The sequence below is a fragment of the Gastrolobium bilobum genome, unplaced genomic scaffold (assembly GCF_033153095.1).
Source record: "Gastrolobium bilobum isolate Gb01-03AN ecotype WA unplaced genomic scaffold, APGP_CSIRO_Gbil_v1 utg7600, whole genome shotgun sequence".
Taxonomy (NCBI): Eukaryota; Viridiplantae; Streptophyta; class Magnoliopsida; order Fabales; family Fabaceae; genus Gastrolobium; species Gastrolobium bilobum.
The window spans coordinates 549,785-569,081 of NW_026897674.1; the positions used below are offsets into that span (position 1 = coordinate 549,785).

The 19,297-nt window shown below is 33.3% G+C and overlaps 1 protein-coding gene across 1 annotated transcript; it reads left to right on the forward strand.

The window, feature by feature from the left end:
- The first annotated feature begins 3,533 nt into the window (after positions 1-3,533).
- Positions 3,534-5,665, forward strand: LOC133309207 (UDP-glycosyltransferase 83A1-like). The gene is made up of 2 exons (XM_061509955.1): positions 3,534-4,192; positions 4,578-5,665. The coding sequence occupies exons 1-2, from the start codon at positions 3,703-3,705 to the stop codon at positions 5,420-5,422; spliced, it is 1,335 nt and encodes a 444-aa protein (XP_061365939.1). The 5' UTR covers positions 3,534-3,702; the 3' UTR covers positions 5,423-5,665.
- The last annotated feature ends 13,632 nt before the right edge of the window (positions 5,666-19,297 follow it).

The following is a 19,297-nucleotide window of genomic DNA, read 5'->3' on the forward strand; positions in this document are numbered from 1 at the left end:
CACTCTAAAACTATCGTCACTCTCGGTCATCAGCTTTATCTTTTGTGACAGAAATCAAATAATTCAATGATGCTGGTAGATACAGATTGGAGATGCTATCGAATCACTGAAACTATCCTTTTCGTGGAGCATATCTTTGTTATTATTGATATTACGGGAGTATGTATTTTTTTACTAAAGATAAGATAAACTGGAATTTATATAAGAATAATCATAAAAGAACAAAAAAAAAAGGGTTTTATTATTCTCCTTCAACATAAGATAGGTATCTTATGTTGTAGAGATAAAATAGGTGGGTCCCACCATTACAAGAAAAAAGAAAAAAAAAAAAAAAGATGAGGTGCGGAAATCGAAGTGAGAGAGTAGGAGATAAGTAATCTTATGCAAAAGGAGAGTAATATTTCCCAAAAAAAAATCAGTTATATTGTTATTTTGAAATTTAATAAAGGATGTACCGAAGATATTTTCAGTTTCAACTTATGTATGTAATGGCACCAAGGATGCCAAGTTCAGAGTATGAGACACGCGATATGAAGCACACGAGGAAAGACACCAGAGATGAATTCAAGTTAAAGAATTTTCCAAAAAGCAAAACAAGTACAATATTTGTAAACAAGCACTGAAATCGGAAGTCATCAATTTTGATTTGCCCACATTTTTGTTGGTACGTTCTCTTTTTTTTTTTTTGGATTATATGTTGGTACATTCTCTGACTGGCAATTAATTAGTTATTATTTTTTTTGGAGCTACCCAACCTTAATTATCTCTTGAGGCGAGTTGACTCCCTCCGGTATACTCACAAGCTTCGACTCTTTGAGCCGGTTATGAGACTAATCCGGAGTGCGGGGGTCAGTGATGGCTGAAGGTTCAGTCCCCTCCCCAAGAATGCATTCAGTGAGAATCGAACACATGTCCAACCCCACTAACTCAGCGCCAAGGAACCAAATGAGCTGCACCTATTGGGTTAGTTATTTTTTATTATGCCAAACTCTCTGAAATTTGTCACGTAACTGCTAGGAGCAAATAGATGTGTGAGAGTAAATAGAAATGTCCCCGAGGTCAGGAAATATTTTTTTATGGATCAAGATCATTTAATAATTTGATGATCTCTCTCAATATCAATTTTTTTTTTTATATCTCTGTTATTTTTCTTTTTTCTCATTTTTATTCTCTCATTTAGATTAAGGAAATATTTAGTAGATGAGAAATTTTTTTAACCCAAAAATCATGATTATCAAGAATATGTTGAAAAAGTAAATTTTCTAAAAAATATGACCAAAAATCTATTTGATAGCCAAAAATATTACTGAAAATATTAGCTTTAATTTACTAATTCTATACTTGGTTGATTGTTAAATATTATTGAAAATGTCCAATTTTTTCAACACCCAGATTTCAAAAATATCACCTCTCAATGTTATTCTTGAATGTCGTTTTGCTATATAATTTATTCACAAATTAGAATCTCGAAAAAAAATTGAATTCCTAGAAATTTTTTCAAAAACCTTATACAAATATGGATAAATAAAATTCTCAATACTAATTTTTCGAAAATCTAAAAAATATTTATATCCCAAACATTCTTTAAAGAACCACCCCAAAAATGATAGACCCGGATGCTCTCCCTATGCCAACACATGCATCCAAGCCCAGTTATGCCACGCTCAGGCCTCACCGGAGCTCCACTACCACCTGGTGTCTCCGTTGGATACGCCACCGACTTTGGTTAAAATGTAGAGCTTAATGAATCTTCATCCACTGAAAATGAAAGGTTGAGCCACTGTCTGCTGCCAGATGTCGTGTGTACCGAAGGTTTCCTAATAAAGTGATTATTCTGAAGAAAAGTTCCCACCGTCTTATATACGGTGTGATGTTGTCATGGAAATAGGGTTAAAGACTTCTCGTATAATAATTAAGGGAATGTTATATTTACAAACTCTTACAAACTATATTAAATATGATTGATCATACTTCAATTAACAGTATACGATCGGTCATACTTAGTGTAATTTATAAAAAAAATTTGTAAACGAATATTTTCTCTAATAATTATATGAAAAAATTTCTTTTCCTATATAGGCAATAAACATTGGAAAAAAATATTTATTTTATGTATAAAAAAAAATATTTTTCTCATGTGATATAAAAAATCTTTAACACATTGGAAATATTATTCCGAAAAATCATTTGGAAAAGGTTTCCAACTAAGGTGATTATTATATGTAAAGTTCCCAGCGTCTTACATACGTGGGATGTTGTCTTGGAAATATTATTCCGAAAAGTCATTTGAAAATTTACGGGCCCCGACTTGCTATTATTTATCATGATCAGGAGGTATTCCCATTCAACCTTCTCTGGGTATGGACCGGAAAAGAACGAGACTAATCTCCTAACCGAAAATTTTTGGCAGGGTTTAATCCCTGCACCAAACAATCCTTTGGGAGCTCAGTTGCCAAATGAGCTACCCTTGGGGTTTGATCACATCTTTTCTTTGTAATTAGACAATAGATTAACGGAAGAATCTGAATTTTTTCAATTCTAAATATTGGACAATTTGATTTTTTTTTCGTTGATAAACAGTCAATTTGGCTTTAAATTTTTTTTTTTATAGGAGATGAAAACACTGATACCCAATTAATTCAAACTTTGAAAGAACTCATATAAAAAAAAAACTATGTTATAAGATATAAGAACTTAAAGTTTATATAAACCCCGTACTAAAATCTTATGTCTCTTATGTGAAATTTCAAATCTTATACCTTGCGTAAGCTATTCCAAATAAATTAAGTAGGGAGTGAGAACTAAACAGAGAGAAATGGATTTCCCCTTACCGAGAAGAATTTCAATGGTTCCAGATTATCATTTATTCAGTGATCCGGACCAATCAAAATATTATAACTAACGAGGAGAGAGAAGAGAGAAGAAATAAAAAATAACTTTTTATTCAAATATCAGCTCTTGAATGCAAGGATCATATGCACAAAAAAAAAATTCCCCTCTCTCAATCTATTCATTTCTATATCCATCCACGCTATAAATTCTCTCACTCACGTAAAATCCCAGTGGAAAGACAACACTCTAACAAAGTCTTCAAATTCAAAAGAAAATTGTCCTTTTATAAATAGCACTTTGTTCCTGTTGGCATGTGAGAGGGCCAAGCCGTGCTCATGAGGGTACATAATTCCAGGTCAATTGGAAATTAAAAATCATGGAGGAGGACCATACCACGAATGTATGTCCAAGCTCATTTCCCATCATTGTTTTAAACAAAACCCATCGCTTACGTTTGGATTGACCCGAAAACATAAAAATTAAAATACTATACCACCTTAATTTGCAAGTAATGTATATAATATATAGGTTTAAATTATCTCCTTTTATAGAAGACAACTATCTTATGTTAGTGAGACATAAAAAGTTGTGCCATTCTTTTTTTATTTTTTTTTATTTTTAAAAAATGATGGGACCCACATAACTTGTTTCTATGCCTGAGGTAAGTTATCTTCTATTGAAGTAGATTAATAAATCCCATAATATATTAACAATAGTAACAAACACATCCACACAATCCCTCCATTGACAAATCAACAATCATACACATCTACACAAACTATTTCTCTAGGTTTCATTATAATTCTACACCAATAGTTTTTGCCCGCTTCTCTCTGCCAGATTAATTCCCTGTTTATACACTTCACGGACATGGGTATCCCACATTTTCTTGCAATACCTTATCCAATTCTAGGACATATGAATCCCCTTCTGCAGTTCTCTCAGGTTTTGGCCAAATATGGCTGCAAAATCACTTTCTTGAGCTCAGATGAGAACTACAATAGATTGAAGGCTGCAAGTGCTGGACAGGGCAAACTCATGGAATCACAGATAAAGTTAGTGTCTCTCCCAGATGGTGTGGATCCTCAAGATGACAGAAGTGACCAAACCAAAGTTATTTTATCCACCATAACCACCATGCGTGCTAAGCTTCCCAAGCTTATACAAGATATAAATGCTGTGGATAGTGACAACAAGGTTACTTGTATAATTGTTACTAAAAATATGGGATGGGCCTTGGAAGTTGGCCACGAATTGGGAATTAAAGGGGCTCTATTCTGGCCAGCATCGGCAACTTCATTGGCCTCCTTTAACTCCATGCAAAGGCTCATCGATGAAGGAATCATAGATTCTGAAAATGGTAAGAAATATTTAATTTGGGGAACAGTTATATTTACAAACTTTTTGTTTACAAACTACACTGAGTATGACCGGTCATACTTCAATCAAGAGTGTATGACCGGTCATACTTAGTGTAATTTGTAAAAAAATTTTGTAAACGGATCCTTCCCCATTTACTTTAATACCATAGTCAGTCAATTTCATATGAAACTCATTGAAAAAGAGAATTTTCATGTAACAAACTATCCTTAAAGTATATTATATTATTTCTTAACAACTTCATAGGTAATTCTGACCATGACCACAATTTATGAATAACCATTAAATATCTATTTCTACTTAATTATTAGTGCAACATACACTGACATAGACACTTCTTAATTACTTGCCTTTTGGCATTTCAGGACTCCCAAGAAAACAGGAAATTCAGCTTTCTTCAAATTTACCTATGATGGAGGCAGCTGCCATGCCATGGTACTGCTTGGATAATTCCTTCTTCTTCCAACATATGATGCAAGAGATGCAAAATTTGAATTTAGGAGAATGGTGGCTTTGTAACACCACTTTTGATCTTGAGGCTGGAGCATTTTCTACATCACCAAAGCTCTTACCAATTGGCCCATTAATGATGGCATGTGACCACAACATAAGTTCATTCTTGCAAGAAGACAGAACCTGCCTTGAATGGCTAGATCTGCAGCCACCTCAATCTGTCATATATGTTTCATTTGGCAGTATGGTATCAATGAAACCAAACCAATTCAAAGAATTAGCTCTTGGACTTGATCTCCTTGGCAAGCCTTTTCTTTGGGTTGTGCGTACTGATAATGGTAAAGAGGTAAACAATGCATACCCAGATGAATTCAAGGGAAGTCAAGGTAAAGTTGTTAGTTGGGCACCACAAAAGAAGATTTTGAGTCACCCTGCATTAGCATGTTTCATTAGCCACTGTGGTTGGAACTCTACCATAGAAGGTGTATATAATGGGGTGCCTTTCTTGTGTTGGCCATTCTGCAGTGACCAACTTATGAACAAGGCATATATTTGTGATGTGTGGAAGGTTGGACTTGGATTTGACAAGGCTGAAAATGGATTAATATCAAGGGGAGAGATAAAGAAGAAGGTGGAGCAACTACTAGAAGATGAAGAAATAAAAGGAAGATCTTTGAAACTAATGGAAATGGTAATCAAGAATAAAGCAGAAGGTGATGCGAATCTCAACAAGTTTATCAATTGGGCCAAGGAATAATATAAGAATATGCTCTTGTTGTCTGTCCATGCTTCAATAGAATTCTGAAATTGAGCATGCGCTAGCTTAATAATTTAACAAATAGTTTGAATAAATGAAAATGGACAAGAGAGACAATGAGAGAGACAATGAGAGAAAGAATAAATGTAAAATAAAACAAGAGTGGATAGCAAAAGTGTGCGGTATTAACTAAGTTATTCATTCTAAAACAAAATTTGCCTTGTGTTCTTACTTCTCTGTTTCACATAGAGATATTATTATTTTTATTTTTAAACTTAGTCAATATTTATTAATCCTCTATGAGGTTCTATGAGCTTAATTACGAGTTCCATAAAATCTACGTGGGTGATATTATGCAGAACCATGTATACAATCATGGGTGCATGGTGGTTGGTGGATGATAGTTGAGATGTATATGTTGTGCTAACTAATTTGTGTTGCGATAAGACCGAAAAACTTGTGGCTTTGGTTAACTGTATACCCGTGAGTGCAATTTGATTTCATTGGATAAGGTTAGGCAAATAATAGTTTGGTCCATATTGATATATGTTGCGATGATAACTAGTATATTGGTCGTACAAGTAATGAGGTGTGAGTAGCGTATCGTCCCATGAGGATTAAATGCACCAATTACTATTCTTGCTATTCTCTCTAATTTGGACAGATCAATAGGTGTAGATAAGAAAGATTTTGAATAAAAATAAATAAGGCAATTGCAATGAAAGTAAATTTCAGGCAAGAACGCAGAGAACTAAAACGGGCAATAAAATTAATTTAAAACAATTTTGGAAATAATTACATATTTATTGCACAATATAACGTCCAATTTCCTAAATTGGGCGTCACTCAAGAGGCAATCACGATTAGTTTAGGCGTCACTCATCAGGTGTTGACACGTGTCATATTTTTTTCCCAAAAAATAATAATTTAATCATAAAACATTTGAAGTCTACTCAATGAAATCTAATTTGATATATTTTATTTCTCACAAACATAATTTAAATTTAAATCAGGTAATCCTTCTTCCTTAGAGATTTAAAATATTTATTTAATTATTTCCTTTATTAATACATATTTTTTAAATTAATTTTTGAGTTTAAATCACAAATCAAATCTTTATTTTGTTTTTCTTATTAATAATAATAATAATTATTTTTTTAATTTAAATCACACATCAAATCTTGATTTATTTTTTATATTAAATCACAAACCGAGAACTCAGAGGCTTCGGAGTTTAAAAATGTGACACGTGTCAACACGTATCAACACCTGACACGTCAGCAATGACGTCTAAATTAGATTTCAATCAAGAGGCAATCACGCCTAATTTAGGTAATTTTATTTTTGAAAAACCATTCATAAGCCTTAATTAATTTTAGACCAAAAATAATAACACAGAAGCTTATAGCATTAATCATTAATTTCAAAAATAATATCCTTCTTCCTTAGAGATTTAGAATATTTATTTAATTATTTCCTTTATTTCTACAGATTTTTTCAAATTGTTATTTTAGTTTAAATCACAAATCAAATCTTTATTTTGTTTTCCTTAATAATAATAATTTTTATTTTTATTTTTAATTTAAATCACAAACCAAATTTTTGTTATAATAAAAAAAATTATTTTAAAAAGATTTAAATCACAAATCAAAATTTTATTTATTTTTTTATATTAAATCACAAATCCAAAACTCAGAGGCTTCTGGGTTTAACCGCTCTTATAATACCATTCTTGCAAATTTAAATTGTGTTTGTTAGAAATAAAATATGTAAAATGAGATGTCATTGCGTAGATCTCGAAAAGTTATGTGAAATCAAAAAAAGAATTACCTGATTTGGATACCTGAGTCAAAAGTTATGGCCTTCAGAAGTTTTATGATTAAATTATTTCTTTATTTGGAAAAAAATATGACACGTGTCAACACCTGATAAGTGACGCCTAAATTAAGCGTGATTGCCTCTTGAGTGATGCTCAATTTAGGCGTTGACGTCCAAATTATGCGTCATATTGTACAATAAATATGTAATTATTTTCAAAACTGTAATAAATACGTAATTAATTTATTAAAAATCATTAACTTAATTTTTTTGCCAACTAAAACGTGTATTAAGAATTCAATAACGGAAGCTGTAGCTAGGAAAAATTTCACCTTCGATCCTCTTTTAGTAGCTTAAATTAATTTCAATATTAAAATAGCTCAATTATTTCAAACAATTCACCTTCTAATTAATTAGTTTGTTATATCCTAATTTCTTAGTGACTTTAACCTTTTAACCCAATTAGAACCCTAATGTCTTAGTAATTCCTCTTAGATTAAGTATTAAGCGTGATCAATTCTAAAAGTTTGCAATCTAAGCAAGCCTATGTCTAGATCATGCAAGAATTGATATTTTACATCCGTCAGGATTAAAATCCCAATATGCCTATTATGAACCCTAACCTTCAAATCTCTATAAGAGTGATCAATTCATACATGAATATATAAAATTAATCCAAGGTAAAACACAAACAATTGAGACAATTTATTAAAGAAAAAATTTAAACCACAAAAGGATTCACGTCGGATCCATAACTCTAACTACAAAAAAAACTAGCCAGACATAGCTGGCATAAACAAAACAAAGAAATAAAAAGAAATAGATGAAATTATGAAGAAGAAGAAGAAGAAAGAGATTCAATATTGAACGATCTTCTTCAAGTTTCTTTTTCTGAAATCTTCGATCTCCAGCTCTCAACTTTTCTCTCTAAAAACGAAAATTGCTTCAGCCAAAGATACTCAATAAGGGTTTACATTCTCCTTTTATAGCTTAATTCCGAATATGCCCAAATTTTTATCAAATCTTTGCATACAATCCTCCTTCAGATGCAATTTGACATCCACTTAAAAATCCCATGCTATTGGCGCGGGTATGCTAAAGCATAATTTTGGCCATGGCGCTAGTATCGCAACTTCCGTGCTACTGGCGCGAGTGATTTGTGCAGTGCTGGTGCTTCTAGCGCGAGTTCCACACTACTGGTGCGGTCAGACAGTGGCTTCAAGATTCTATGGTTCTGACAACGCCAATCCTGAGCTACTAGCGCGGGGGACTTTGATTTTTCCTTCTTTTGCTCTTTTGAATTTCACTCTTTTCCATGTAGTTTTACCTACAAAACACAAGAATTTTACAAGAGCGAGTCTAAATATGGATTATTAATCTTTATCTTGATTAGGAGTTTTTTAACTCAATTTAGATTAAAACCTTGCTCTTTTTATCTTTTAAAACATTATATGCTGGAGGCATATCAATACATAAGTTATTCATTCTAATACAAAATTTTACCTTGTGTTCTTACTTCTCTGTTTCACATAGAGATATTTTTATTTTTAAACTTGTGAATCTTTATTCTCCATGAGGTTCTATGAGTTAATTACGAGTTCCATAAAATCTACTTGGGTGATATTACGCAGAACCATATATACAATCATGGGTGCATGGTGGTTGATGTTGATAGTTGAGATCTATGTAGCACTGACACTGACACAGGACACGTGACACGATACGACACGACACTCTGACACGTTAATTGTAAAAAATGTTAAATTTCGACACGTTAGGACACGTTTTGATATTAAATAATATATTTAATTTATGTAGTATATATTATCTTTAATATTCAATACTTCAACAAAAAATGTATCTAAACTTACAATATTTATAAATTTTGCAAAGAAACATAAGATATTCCAAATATTTATATTAAACTCAATAAAATGATAATCATAATCTAACGAATCTAACAGTTGGAACTAAAAACTCAACGCAATTTAACCTTTGAACCGTTTTTTGAATTTCAATAACGCGTGTTGGAGTGTCGGGGAGTGTCGGAGTGTCCGAGAGTGTCGGGAAGTGTCGGACACGACATGTTAGGGTTTTTGAAGTGTCGCTGCTTCATAGGTTGAGATGTATATGTTGTGCTAATTAAGTTGTGTTGTGATGAGACCGAAAAACTTGTGACTTTGGTTAACTGTATAACCGTAAGTGCAGTGGCGGACCCAAAAAATTGTATTTGTATGTGCATATTTAGTGGTGGGTTCTGAGGCTGCGCCCCGAAATTTTTTTAATAAAATTCTAAATGTATTAAAAAATAAAAAAATTAAAAAAAAAACTTCAACTTAACATAAAATAATTTAGTGTTGGGTGAAGCTTTGTCCGTTTCTCCGCTCCTCAGGTCCGGAACGGAGCTTTTCCCTTGCTTAAGCCGCAGCCATCATCAGGTCTGCTGTCCTCCGTCTTCCGAATTCCTTTCAAAGGCTTTGTCGCGTTGTATTTAAGAGTTAAATTGGCCCTTTAATCTAGGCCAGCTCGCTGAAGCGAGCTGCTCAGCGAGAAATTTCCTTCTCCTTGCTCACTTGCTCGCTTAATTGTGCTGCTCGCTTACTTGCTCGCTGAAGCGAGAGGTAGAGCGATCGTGACCAAATAATTTATTTTTATTTATGTCTTTATTTCTGCTTGATATTCCTCAGATTGCAACTGCGTTCTCATCTTCTCATCGTTATCAGGTTAGTACTTTGTTATTCTAGTATGAAACAACCTGAAACAACAACAAAGATTAGGATCTTATCTATTTATTGGCAATTTACTATCTTTTAATATTTTATTTAATTAATACTATATTTTTAATTATTATTTGAACTATATTTAATATTAAAAGCATAGTATATTCTCCAACAGTTAGATCAGAATCTACCTATGTTACACCGACACCGACACAGGACACGTGATACGACACGACACTCCGACACGTTAATTCTAAAAAATATTAAATTTTGACACGTTAGGACACGTTTTGATATTATATAATATTTTTAATTTATATAGTGTATATTATATTTAATATTCAATAATTTAACAAAAAAATAAAGTTAAACTTATAATACCCATTAATTTTGCAAAGAAACATAAGATATCCCAAATGTTTATATTAAACTCAATAAAATAGTAATCGTAATTCAATGAATCTAATAGTTGGAACTTAAAATGCTACACAATGTAACCTTTGAACTTTTTTGAGTCTTTGCACCAAGTATTGGAGTGTCGGGAAGTGTCAGAGTATCGAACATGACATGTTAAGGATTTTGAAGTGTTGATGCTTCATAGGAACCTACTATGGGAAAATATACTCTCATAGGGTGGGTTCTAAACATGGTTGTATCTATAGCATAAAAAACTTCTCTCTTATTGCATGAGATTTATAAAACCCCATAACTATATGCTTTCTCTCTTTTCCATTTTCATTTATTCAAACTCTTTGTTAAATTATTAAGCTAGCGCAAGCTCAATTTCAGAATTCTATTGAAGCATCGACTGACAACAAGAGCATATTCTTATTCCTTGGCCCAATTGATAAACTTGTTGAGATTCGCATCACCTTCTGCTTTATTCTTGATGACCATTTCCATTAGTTTCAAAGATCTTCCTTTTATTTCTTCATTTTCTAGTAGTTGCTCCACAGCAGTGACGGAGCCAGACCAAAAATTTAGGTGGTGCCAAAAAATTTTAACATATTAAATTATCAAGATATTTATCGTAATTATACAAATTAATCAAAAAAAAAATTATTATGAATTCTAGCATAGTTATTTAAATTATGTATTAAGTAATATCAGAAAACATTGAAAATTCAAATGAACAATCGTTAATGATTATGGGTTCGTTTTTTCTGCAGTTATTGTAGATAAGTTATCTGCAGTAAGCCCAATACGACGTCGTTTTGAGACGGAAATCATGGTGTTTTTGTAATTTTAATTTATTCTAGGATTATTATAGTCTTTATAATTATATTTTTTTAATTTTTCAATCCCAAAACGACGTTATTTTGAGAGTAAATGCAGATAACTTATATGCATTAAATGCATAAATATTTTTCTAAATGATTAATATCAGAGCAAACATATAAAAAGACACTAACTTTTTGGGTAAGCATTTCAAACATAAGAATTTCACTTTCCTCCCATAGCATGATAAGTAATGAACCAAATATTGTCATAAGGATATGAAAACACACAAATATAATACTTTTCTATAAATTTCACTTTATAATTGAGATATTAACTATAAATTAAAGCATAAAGACAACATTTAGAGTTAAAGGGATTCTCCTTCATTATACTTTTCTATTTACAAAATATATTTTTGTTTGATTCTTCCATCTTTTCATTTCGTAAGCCATTGCTATTTCAATGGAAGTCTCGCAGAGCTAGCAAGTTGTGCAACAAGTCAGATGAAAAAAGGAGCAAGAGAGAGAAATCTGATTGCAATTGTAAGTCACAAATTAGGACTTTGAAAGTGATTTTAATTTACGAGTCAGGTAAAAAGATTTGAGTATTGAATTTTATTTTTCTAATTGAAAAACATAAATATAATTATATTTATTTAGGTGGTGCCAAATTATAAATTTAATCTTTGTTAATTATAATTAATTATATATTTACATATAATAAATAAATTTTTTTAAAACCAAACAGGTGCCTTGGCACCTGCTGGCATAGGAGTGGCTCCGCCACTCGCTCCACCTTGTTCTCTATCTCTCCCCTTGATATTAATCCATTTTCATCCTTGTCAAATCCAAGGCCAACCTTCCACACATCACAAGTATACGTCTTGTTCATAAGTTGATCACTCCAGAATGGCCAACGCAAGAAAGGCACCCCATGATGTACACCTTCTATGGTAGAGTTCCAACCACAGTGGCTAATGAAACATGCTAATGCAGGGTGACTCAAAATCTTCTTTTGTGGCGCCCAACTAACAATTTTACCTTGACTTCCCTTGAATTCATCTGGGTATGCGTTGTTTACCTCTTTACCGGTTATCAGTACGCACAACCCAAAGAAAAGACTTGCCAAGGAGATCAAGTTCAAGAGCTAATTCTTTGAATTTGTTTGGTTTCATTGATACCATACTACCAAATTAAAAAGGGTCAAATATAACTATAGCTATAAACAGAGTGGAAGGTTAGATCGTTATTATTCCTATGTTTTATATGATCATTTTTTAGTTCTTTTCTTCTTCAATCCCCTCCCCTCTCTCCTTCTTTTTCCTCTCTTGTTTTTTATCTTATTTCTCCCTTCTCCTTTTCTTTTAATCTCCACTCATATATTATTAGATTCATGTACCACCGACACTTTTGGGTTAAAGATACTTTTGATGTTGAACTATATGCGTTATAGTCCATATTGATATATAAAATGTAAAAATTATAAGGCCTCGCGTTAAGAAAGAAAATTAAAACAGGGAGATGTTTATGTAAAATATACATTCAAACGTGATTTCTTTTTTTAGGGACATCAAATAACACCATTGAGTGATTAAACATGATTCTGAAAAATCAGACCAAGGTTCGAAACCTAAATGCAGCATAATTTACAGATGCCGCAGAATAAAAACTACTGCACATGAACGAGAGTTACATTGAAGTAACGGGGAGAGAGGGTGGAGCTACAAAAAGGTGCTAAACGCCTAAGCCAGCATTGCCAAGTATATATTAATAACTTACAGAAAAAATGCTGGTTTTGAAGATGAATAGTCAAACATGTATATATATGCAAGATAACACTTTCAACCAATCAAACACTTGTCACTCTAGAGGAGCCATCTTTTCATTATTTCTAGGAGTCATCTTTTCATCTTTGCTCTCTGTATTGAAACTTCGCAAAAAATAAAATCTCCGCAGTATTCCAGCCATAATTGAATCCAATCACTCTCCCTTGATTCTAGCTTGATTGAGACTTCAACGGTGATCCTCTTTCAATTGTAGTTCATATTGCTTATTGATATATTTCATCCTCTAAGAAGAACATCTACTCCCTCGTCGTCCCTCTAAAAAGTTCAATACCATTCCACTTTTTTCCCATACTGGCTCAGTCCCTCTACTCTACACATGCTCCTCTATTCACTGAAACGAATCCCCAACCTTTCATGGTAATGAATTCCTAAAATGATTCACGTGCAGTGAGGTGCAATCAAGCTGCTGGCAGATGATTCATGTTTAATAAAATGATTAAACAATGGAAAAATAATAAAAGCAATTTAATTTGTACAAACTAATCAATTAATCCATTGTCAGATAATTTATGTCACATGTACGCAAGAGTTGATACGGTTCATACATCAACAACACAAACTAGTCCACAAGGATTAGCATTCAGCTTATTCTGATTTTAGGTTACAAATAGCCCAAACAGCTTGGCAAGTACAGAGTGATACAGTGATACTCAATCATACTAGCAGTACATTTTAAGCAATCATAACGTGCGGTTATTTGAAGAATTGGGCTTAGTGAAGAATATTGAGCCAAATATATATATATATATATATATATATATATATATGGGATAGGATATTCTTATACTGGTGTAAGAATTAGAAGTTTTACATTCAATCTTGATCATTGATCTACTTATATCTAATGGTTCATATTTACACTCAATCTTGATCATTGATCTACTTGTATCTAATGGCTCATATTACTAAAAAGTGTAACTTACACTGGTGTAGTGTAAAATGATCCTGATCCTATATATATATATATATATATATATATATATAGGATCAGGATCATTTTACACCAGTGTAAGTTATTGATAAATGGTATCAATTGATAGTATTTCCATTGATTTAAAACTGTAAATCAATGTATCTTAAATAGAATAGGCTGTTACGGCTGTTACCAAACAGTCTGTTACCAAATAGTAAAACAACTTCCTAAAGATAAGTAACTACACCTAATTACAATATGACTCAGTTATACATATCCTAACAAACTACAGGTTACAACATATCATAGCAAATCATAACAACATATAGAATCTTCTATTCCAACACTCCCCCTCAAGTTGGAGCATGAAGACATGAAATGCCTAACTTGGAAAGAACGGCAAGAAATGGAACACGACCAAGTGCTTTGGTGAAAATGTCTGCGAGTTGCAAATGAGAACGAACAAAAGTAGTTCGAATCGTCTTAGAAACCAACCTTTCCCGGACAAAATGGCAATTAATTTCAATGTGTTTAGTTCGCTCATGGAACACAGGATTTGCCGCGATATGTATAGCGGCTTGATTATCACAACATAATTCCATAGGATCAACATGGATAACATCAAGTGAAGCAAGAAAAGACTTCAACCATATCAATTCTGCTGTCGCGGCAGCCATGGAGCGGTACTCAGCCTCTGCTGAGGAGCGTGAGACAGTGAGTTGCTTCTTTGTTTTCCAAGAAACAGGTGACGTTCCAAGCATAATGAAGAACCCAGAAACTGACCGGCGAGTTAAAGGGCAGCTGGCCCAATCTGAATCACAGAAAGCATGAATTTTGAGATCACTTTTGGAAGAAAGGAGGATACCTTGGCCAGGATTCATTTTGATGTATCTTAGTACCCGAATGGCAGCCTCATAATGTGCTTCCTTTGGAGCTTGCATGAACTGTGAAAGAGTGTGCACTACATAACTCAAATCAGGACGAGTGATCGTAAGGTACATTAGCTTGCCGACAATTCTTCTATAGCGACCTGGATCATCATAGTCAGGTCCATCTGCCAGAGCTAAGCGATGATTCTGTTCAATTGGAAACATAACCGGTTTACAATCCAACAAACCTGTTTCTTTGAGGATATCTAATGCATATTTTCGTTGGCACAATAAGATACCCTCATTGCTACGGGCAACCTCGATGCCCAAAAAATATTTCAAGTGACCCAAATCTTTAATTTTAAAACACTTGTTAAGATAAATCTTAACCTCTTGACATGCTTGGGAATCATTGCCTGCCAACACCAAATCATCAACATAGACTAGTATGGTCAAGAAGGTAGAACCACGCTTCAAAGTGAACAAAGTGTGATCTGCTTCGGATTGAACAAAACCGTATTTAATAAGTGAGGAACTCAACTTTGCAAACCAATTCCTGGGAGATTGTCGTAAGCCATATAACGACCTTTGCAAACGACACACTTTTCTTCCTTGTCCTTGATTAAAGCCTGCCGGTATGCGCATATACACTTCTTCGTCCAGTTCTCCATTAAGAAACGCATTATGAACATCCATTTGGTGCAAGTACCAACCTTTTGCAGCTGCAACCGAGAGTAGAGTTCTAACACTCACCATTTTCGCTACAGGAGCGTAAGTTTCATGGAAATCTTCTCCTGGAACTTGATGATTACCTGCAATTACCAACCTTGCTTTGTAGCGCTCGATGCTACCATTGGAATGATATTTAATTTTATATACCCATTTACATGGAAGGGCATGTTTGCCTGCAGGTAAATCAGTGATAGTCCACGTATTATTTTCTTCTAGTGCATGTATCTCCTGAGCCATAGCTTTACGCCAAACATCATTGGTCATTGCTTCTTTAAATGACCGAGGTTCACTACCTGCATCAATAGCAGCAACAAAAACTCGATGTTTTGAAGAAAAATTGTTAGTATTCACATAGTTGGCAATTGGATACCGTATACCTGAGGTGGAGCTAGAAGAGGTGAGACTGGGAGTGTATGTATGTGCCTCAATCAGATTACATTTGTAGTTACTCAAATAGGACGGAGGCCTTCGTGTGCGTGCTGGACGAAGAGAATCGTTTTGAGCTGATTCTGCACTTCTTTGCACAAGTTCGTGAGCTGAATCTTCATTCCTTTGTACGAGAGCAGGAGCTGGATCCTCACTCCTTTGCACTTGATCAGCATTTGATGTAGAATCTTCATTCGGCTCCCTTTCAGACTGATGGACACTCCCTCTATCTTCCAACTGCACTTCTGCCTCACAATCATTTGAAGTTGATTGAGATACTGGATTGGCAGAATCATTAGAATCTATTGGTATAAATGTAGGTAATGATGGGCTAGGTGTAGGCACACTTATAGCAACAAAAGGAAACTCATCTTCGTGGAAACTGACATCTCGTGACACAAAGAATTCCTTAGTATTAAGATCATACACTCTCCAACCTTTCTGCCCATGAGGATAACCAACAAACATACACCGCCTAGGACTCAGTTATACATATCCTAACAAACTACAGGTTACAACATATCACAGCAAATCATAACAACATATAGAATCTTCTATTCCAACAGTTATACTTTTAATCTTGACTGTTTATTCCAATTATATCTAAGAACTTTAATTTTTTGATAATGTGCGCTGAGTGCAATCAACACAGGGAAACTATGATTTTTCGTTTTTATGAATACCCCTTTAAAATAGCTATCAATTGAAAAGTAATCAAGTGCTTCTTCGTACCCAATTGTAACACGGCTCAATATTCTTCACTAAGCCCAATTCTTCAAATAACCGCACGTTCTGATTGCTTAAAATCTACTGCTAGTATGATTGAGTATTGTTCACACAGCTAAATCAAACTTATTAGTTAATTATTAATTCTTAATAAATAATTGATTAAAATTAGAGGTTAAGATTTAGTGTCAAATTTTAAAATTTAATATCGATGTCAAAGGATCCTATCCCTATATATATGTACACACACGTCATTTATACTTCTCATGTTGCTGCAAAACAATGTTTTTGTGTAACGTACACATATTTATCAAGATAAAACATCGGATGCTAGTAATTTTATCAAAAAAACTAGTGGGTCTCGCTTTTCTGTGTCCGCTACAAAGTTTTGCTGAAAAAATGAACTCTCTCTCTATATATATAGGTTGCATTTTTCTGCTGTCGTTGCATAAAGCAAAATTTTGAAGCAGACACAGAATAGCGGAACACACTTATTATTTTATTTTATTTTATTTTTTAAAAAAATGCCAGGATTTGCCGGCATATCCTGGAAAAGATGTGTTTGCTGCACAAAATCCTTTTTTGCAATGTCAGGAGAAGTATTATTTGCAGCAATAGGAGAAGTATTAATGCATATATATATAACAATAAATAAGTCGTTAGAAGCTGTGTTTTAAAACCTTACCCTACCCCGGGGTCAACTTCGCCGGGTCACTAACCCTCTCTCTTTGAGGTTGAGGTCAACAGTTAGATCATGCATGCACGTCTCTGACCCCTGAAATCCCCGGTTGAACCCGTGGCTCCTGGGTCAGAGGGGGTCACTGCATTTTTTTTAAAAAATATTTACACACAAAAGGCGTCGTTTGGTGACTAAAACAAAATAAAAACTCACTGCTACCTAGATCTAGAACTACATCTGAAACCTGAATCATTCTTCTTCTTCTCTTCTAATCTTTTTTCCCAGGCCCAGACCCAGTTTCCCTGATCCGATGATCTCCTCCCCTGTGGTGGTGGTTCCTCTTATCCTCTTCGGTTTTCTTTCTCCCTCTCCTCCGCTGCTCTGGTTCTTCTCTCCTCACTGTTGATTCATCGCGTCGCCGCCTGTACTCCGTTGTTCTCTCTTTGGTAAGGGATCTCCTTTTACATGCTGTTGTAGGTGCATGAGAAGGAAACGAAGGGCATGTGTTTAATGATATAACTTTTCATTAACTCCAGTGGAATATATGTTTTTACTTTGATAGTTTGATACTTTGATTAGCATGTAACATTGACATGTGGATGTAATTGGTTAAATTATGTTAAGTATATTTTGAATCTTTGATGATTGGTGATTTGATTTTTTTGAATCATATAAGATATATATTTATATTTTTTTAATGTATAAAACTGGTTAGTGAAGTGACCCCATGACTCCCCGATTAAATCCATCACTCTGTGTTTAAACACTGGTTAGAAGTCATCGTATGAAATGATACTTACTTGCTCCTACTTAAGCATTAATTAGAAGTCATCTGTTTTGTAAATGTATGAAATGATACTTGCTCCGACTTAAGTTTTTAATTAGAAGTCATCGGTATTATAAATGTATGAAATGAGACTTACTTGCCTCCTACCTAAGCCGTTGGAAGTCATCTGTATTGTAAATGTATTAAATGATACTTACACACTAGTAGTTGGACATTAAATGATACTTACACACTAGTAGTTGGACATCATTGATGTTAATGTAGAAATAATGCAAAAATTCCGTACGCAAATAGCACCACTAATAACTATAATACTGTATGGTGTGCGACTTGTTGAAACGTGACGGGGTTTGTTCAATAACGACAGTTTTGCTTGGAAAACGAAAAGATTGCGCTGACAGCTTCAAATTCTATACGAATGATGTTAAATTTACAACCTCTTTTTACTTAGATATTTTATAATTAAATCTTAACTGTAGATTTTAAATGTTAAAATTTATTGGATCATACTTATTAATTAAAGAAAAAGTATTTGTCCTTTTAAAGAATATAATTTTGTGTTATTTTATATCTTAATCGTTGATTTTCGTCAATCATGGGTTATGATTTATTGAATTTTATTGCGAATTAATAATTAATTAATAAGTTTGACCATTAATCTTAACCGTTGATTGATGAAAATTAATGGTTAGGATCTAAAACGAAAAAGATAAATATTTTTTCTATTAATTAATTATTAATTCTCAATAAATTATAACCGTCAAATTAACGAAAACCAACGATTAAGATATAAAAGATTATAAGCGAAAAAATATGGTAAGTATTACCTGGGAATAAAATATCTAATGTTACTTTAGAAAATTTTGTTTAATGTTCGACGAAACGACGTCGTTTTGAAGTTGAAAGATTTAAAAAGTGGAATGATAAAGATTATTATAACCCTGGAATAAATTAAAATTACAAACATACCATAATTTTCACTCCAAAAAAACATCATTTCGGTGAACATTAGATAAAATATCTTAAAATAACATTAGAAAAAAGAACCCATATTGCCTTCCTAAATAATATATTTCTCCTGTTTTAAAATAAAGGTAAAGTGTGTGTCATTTTAAAGAATGTAAAGTTGTGTCATTTT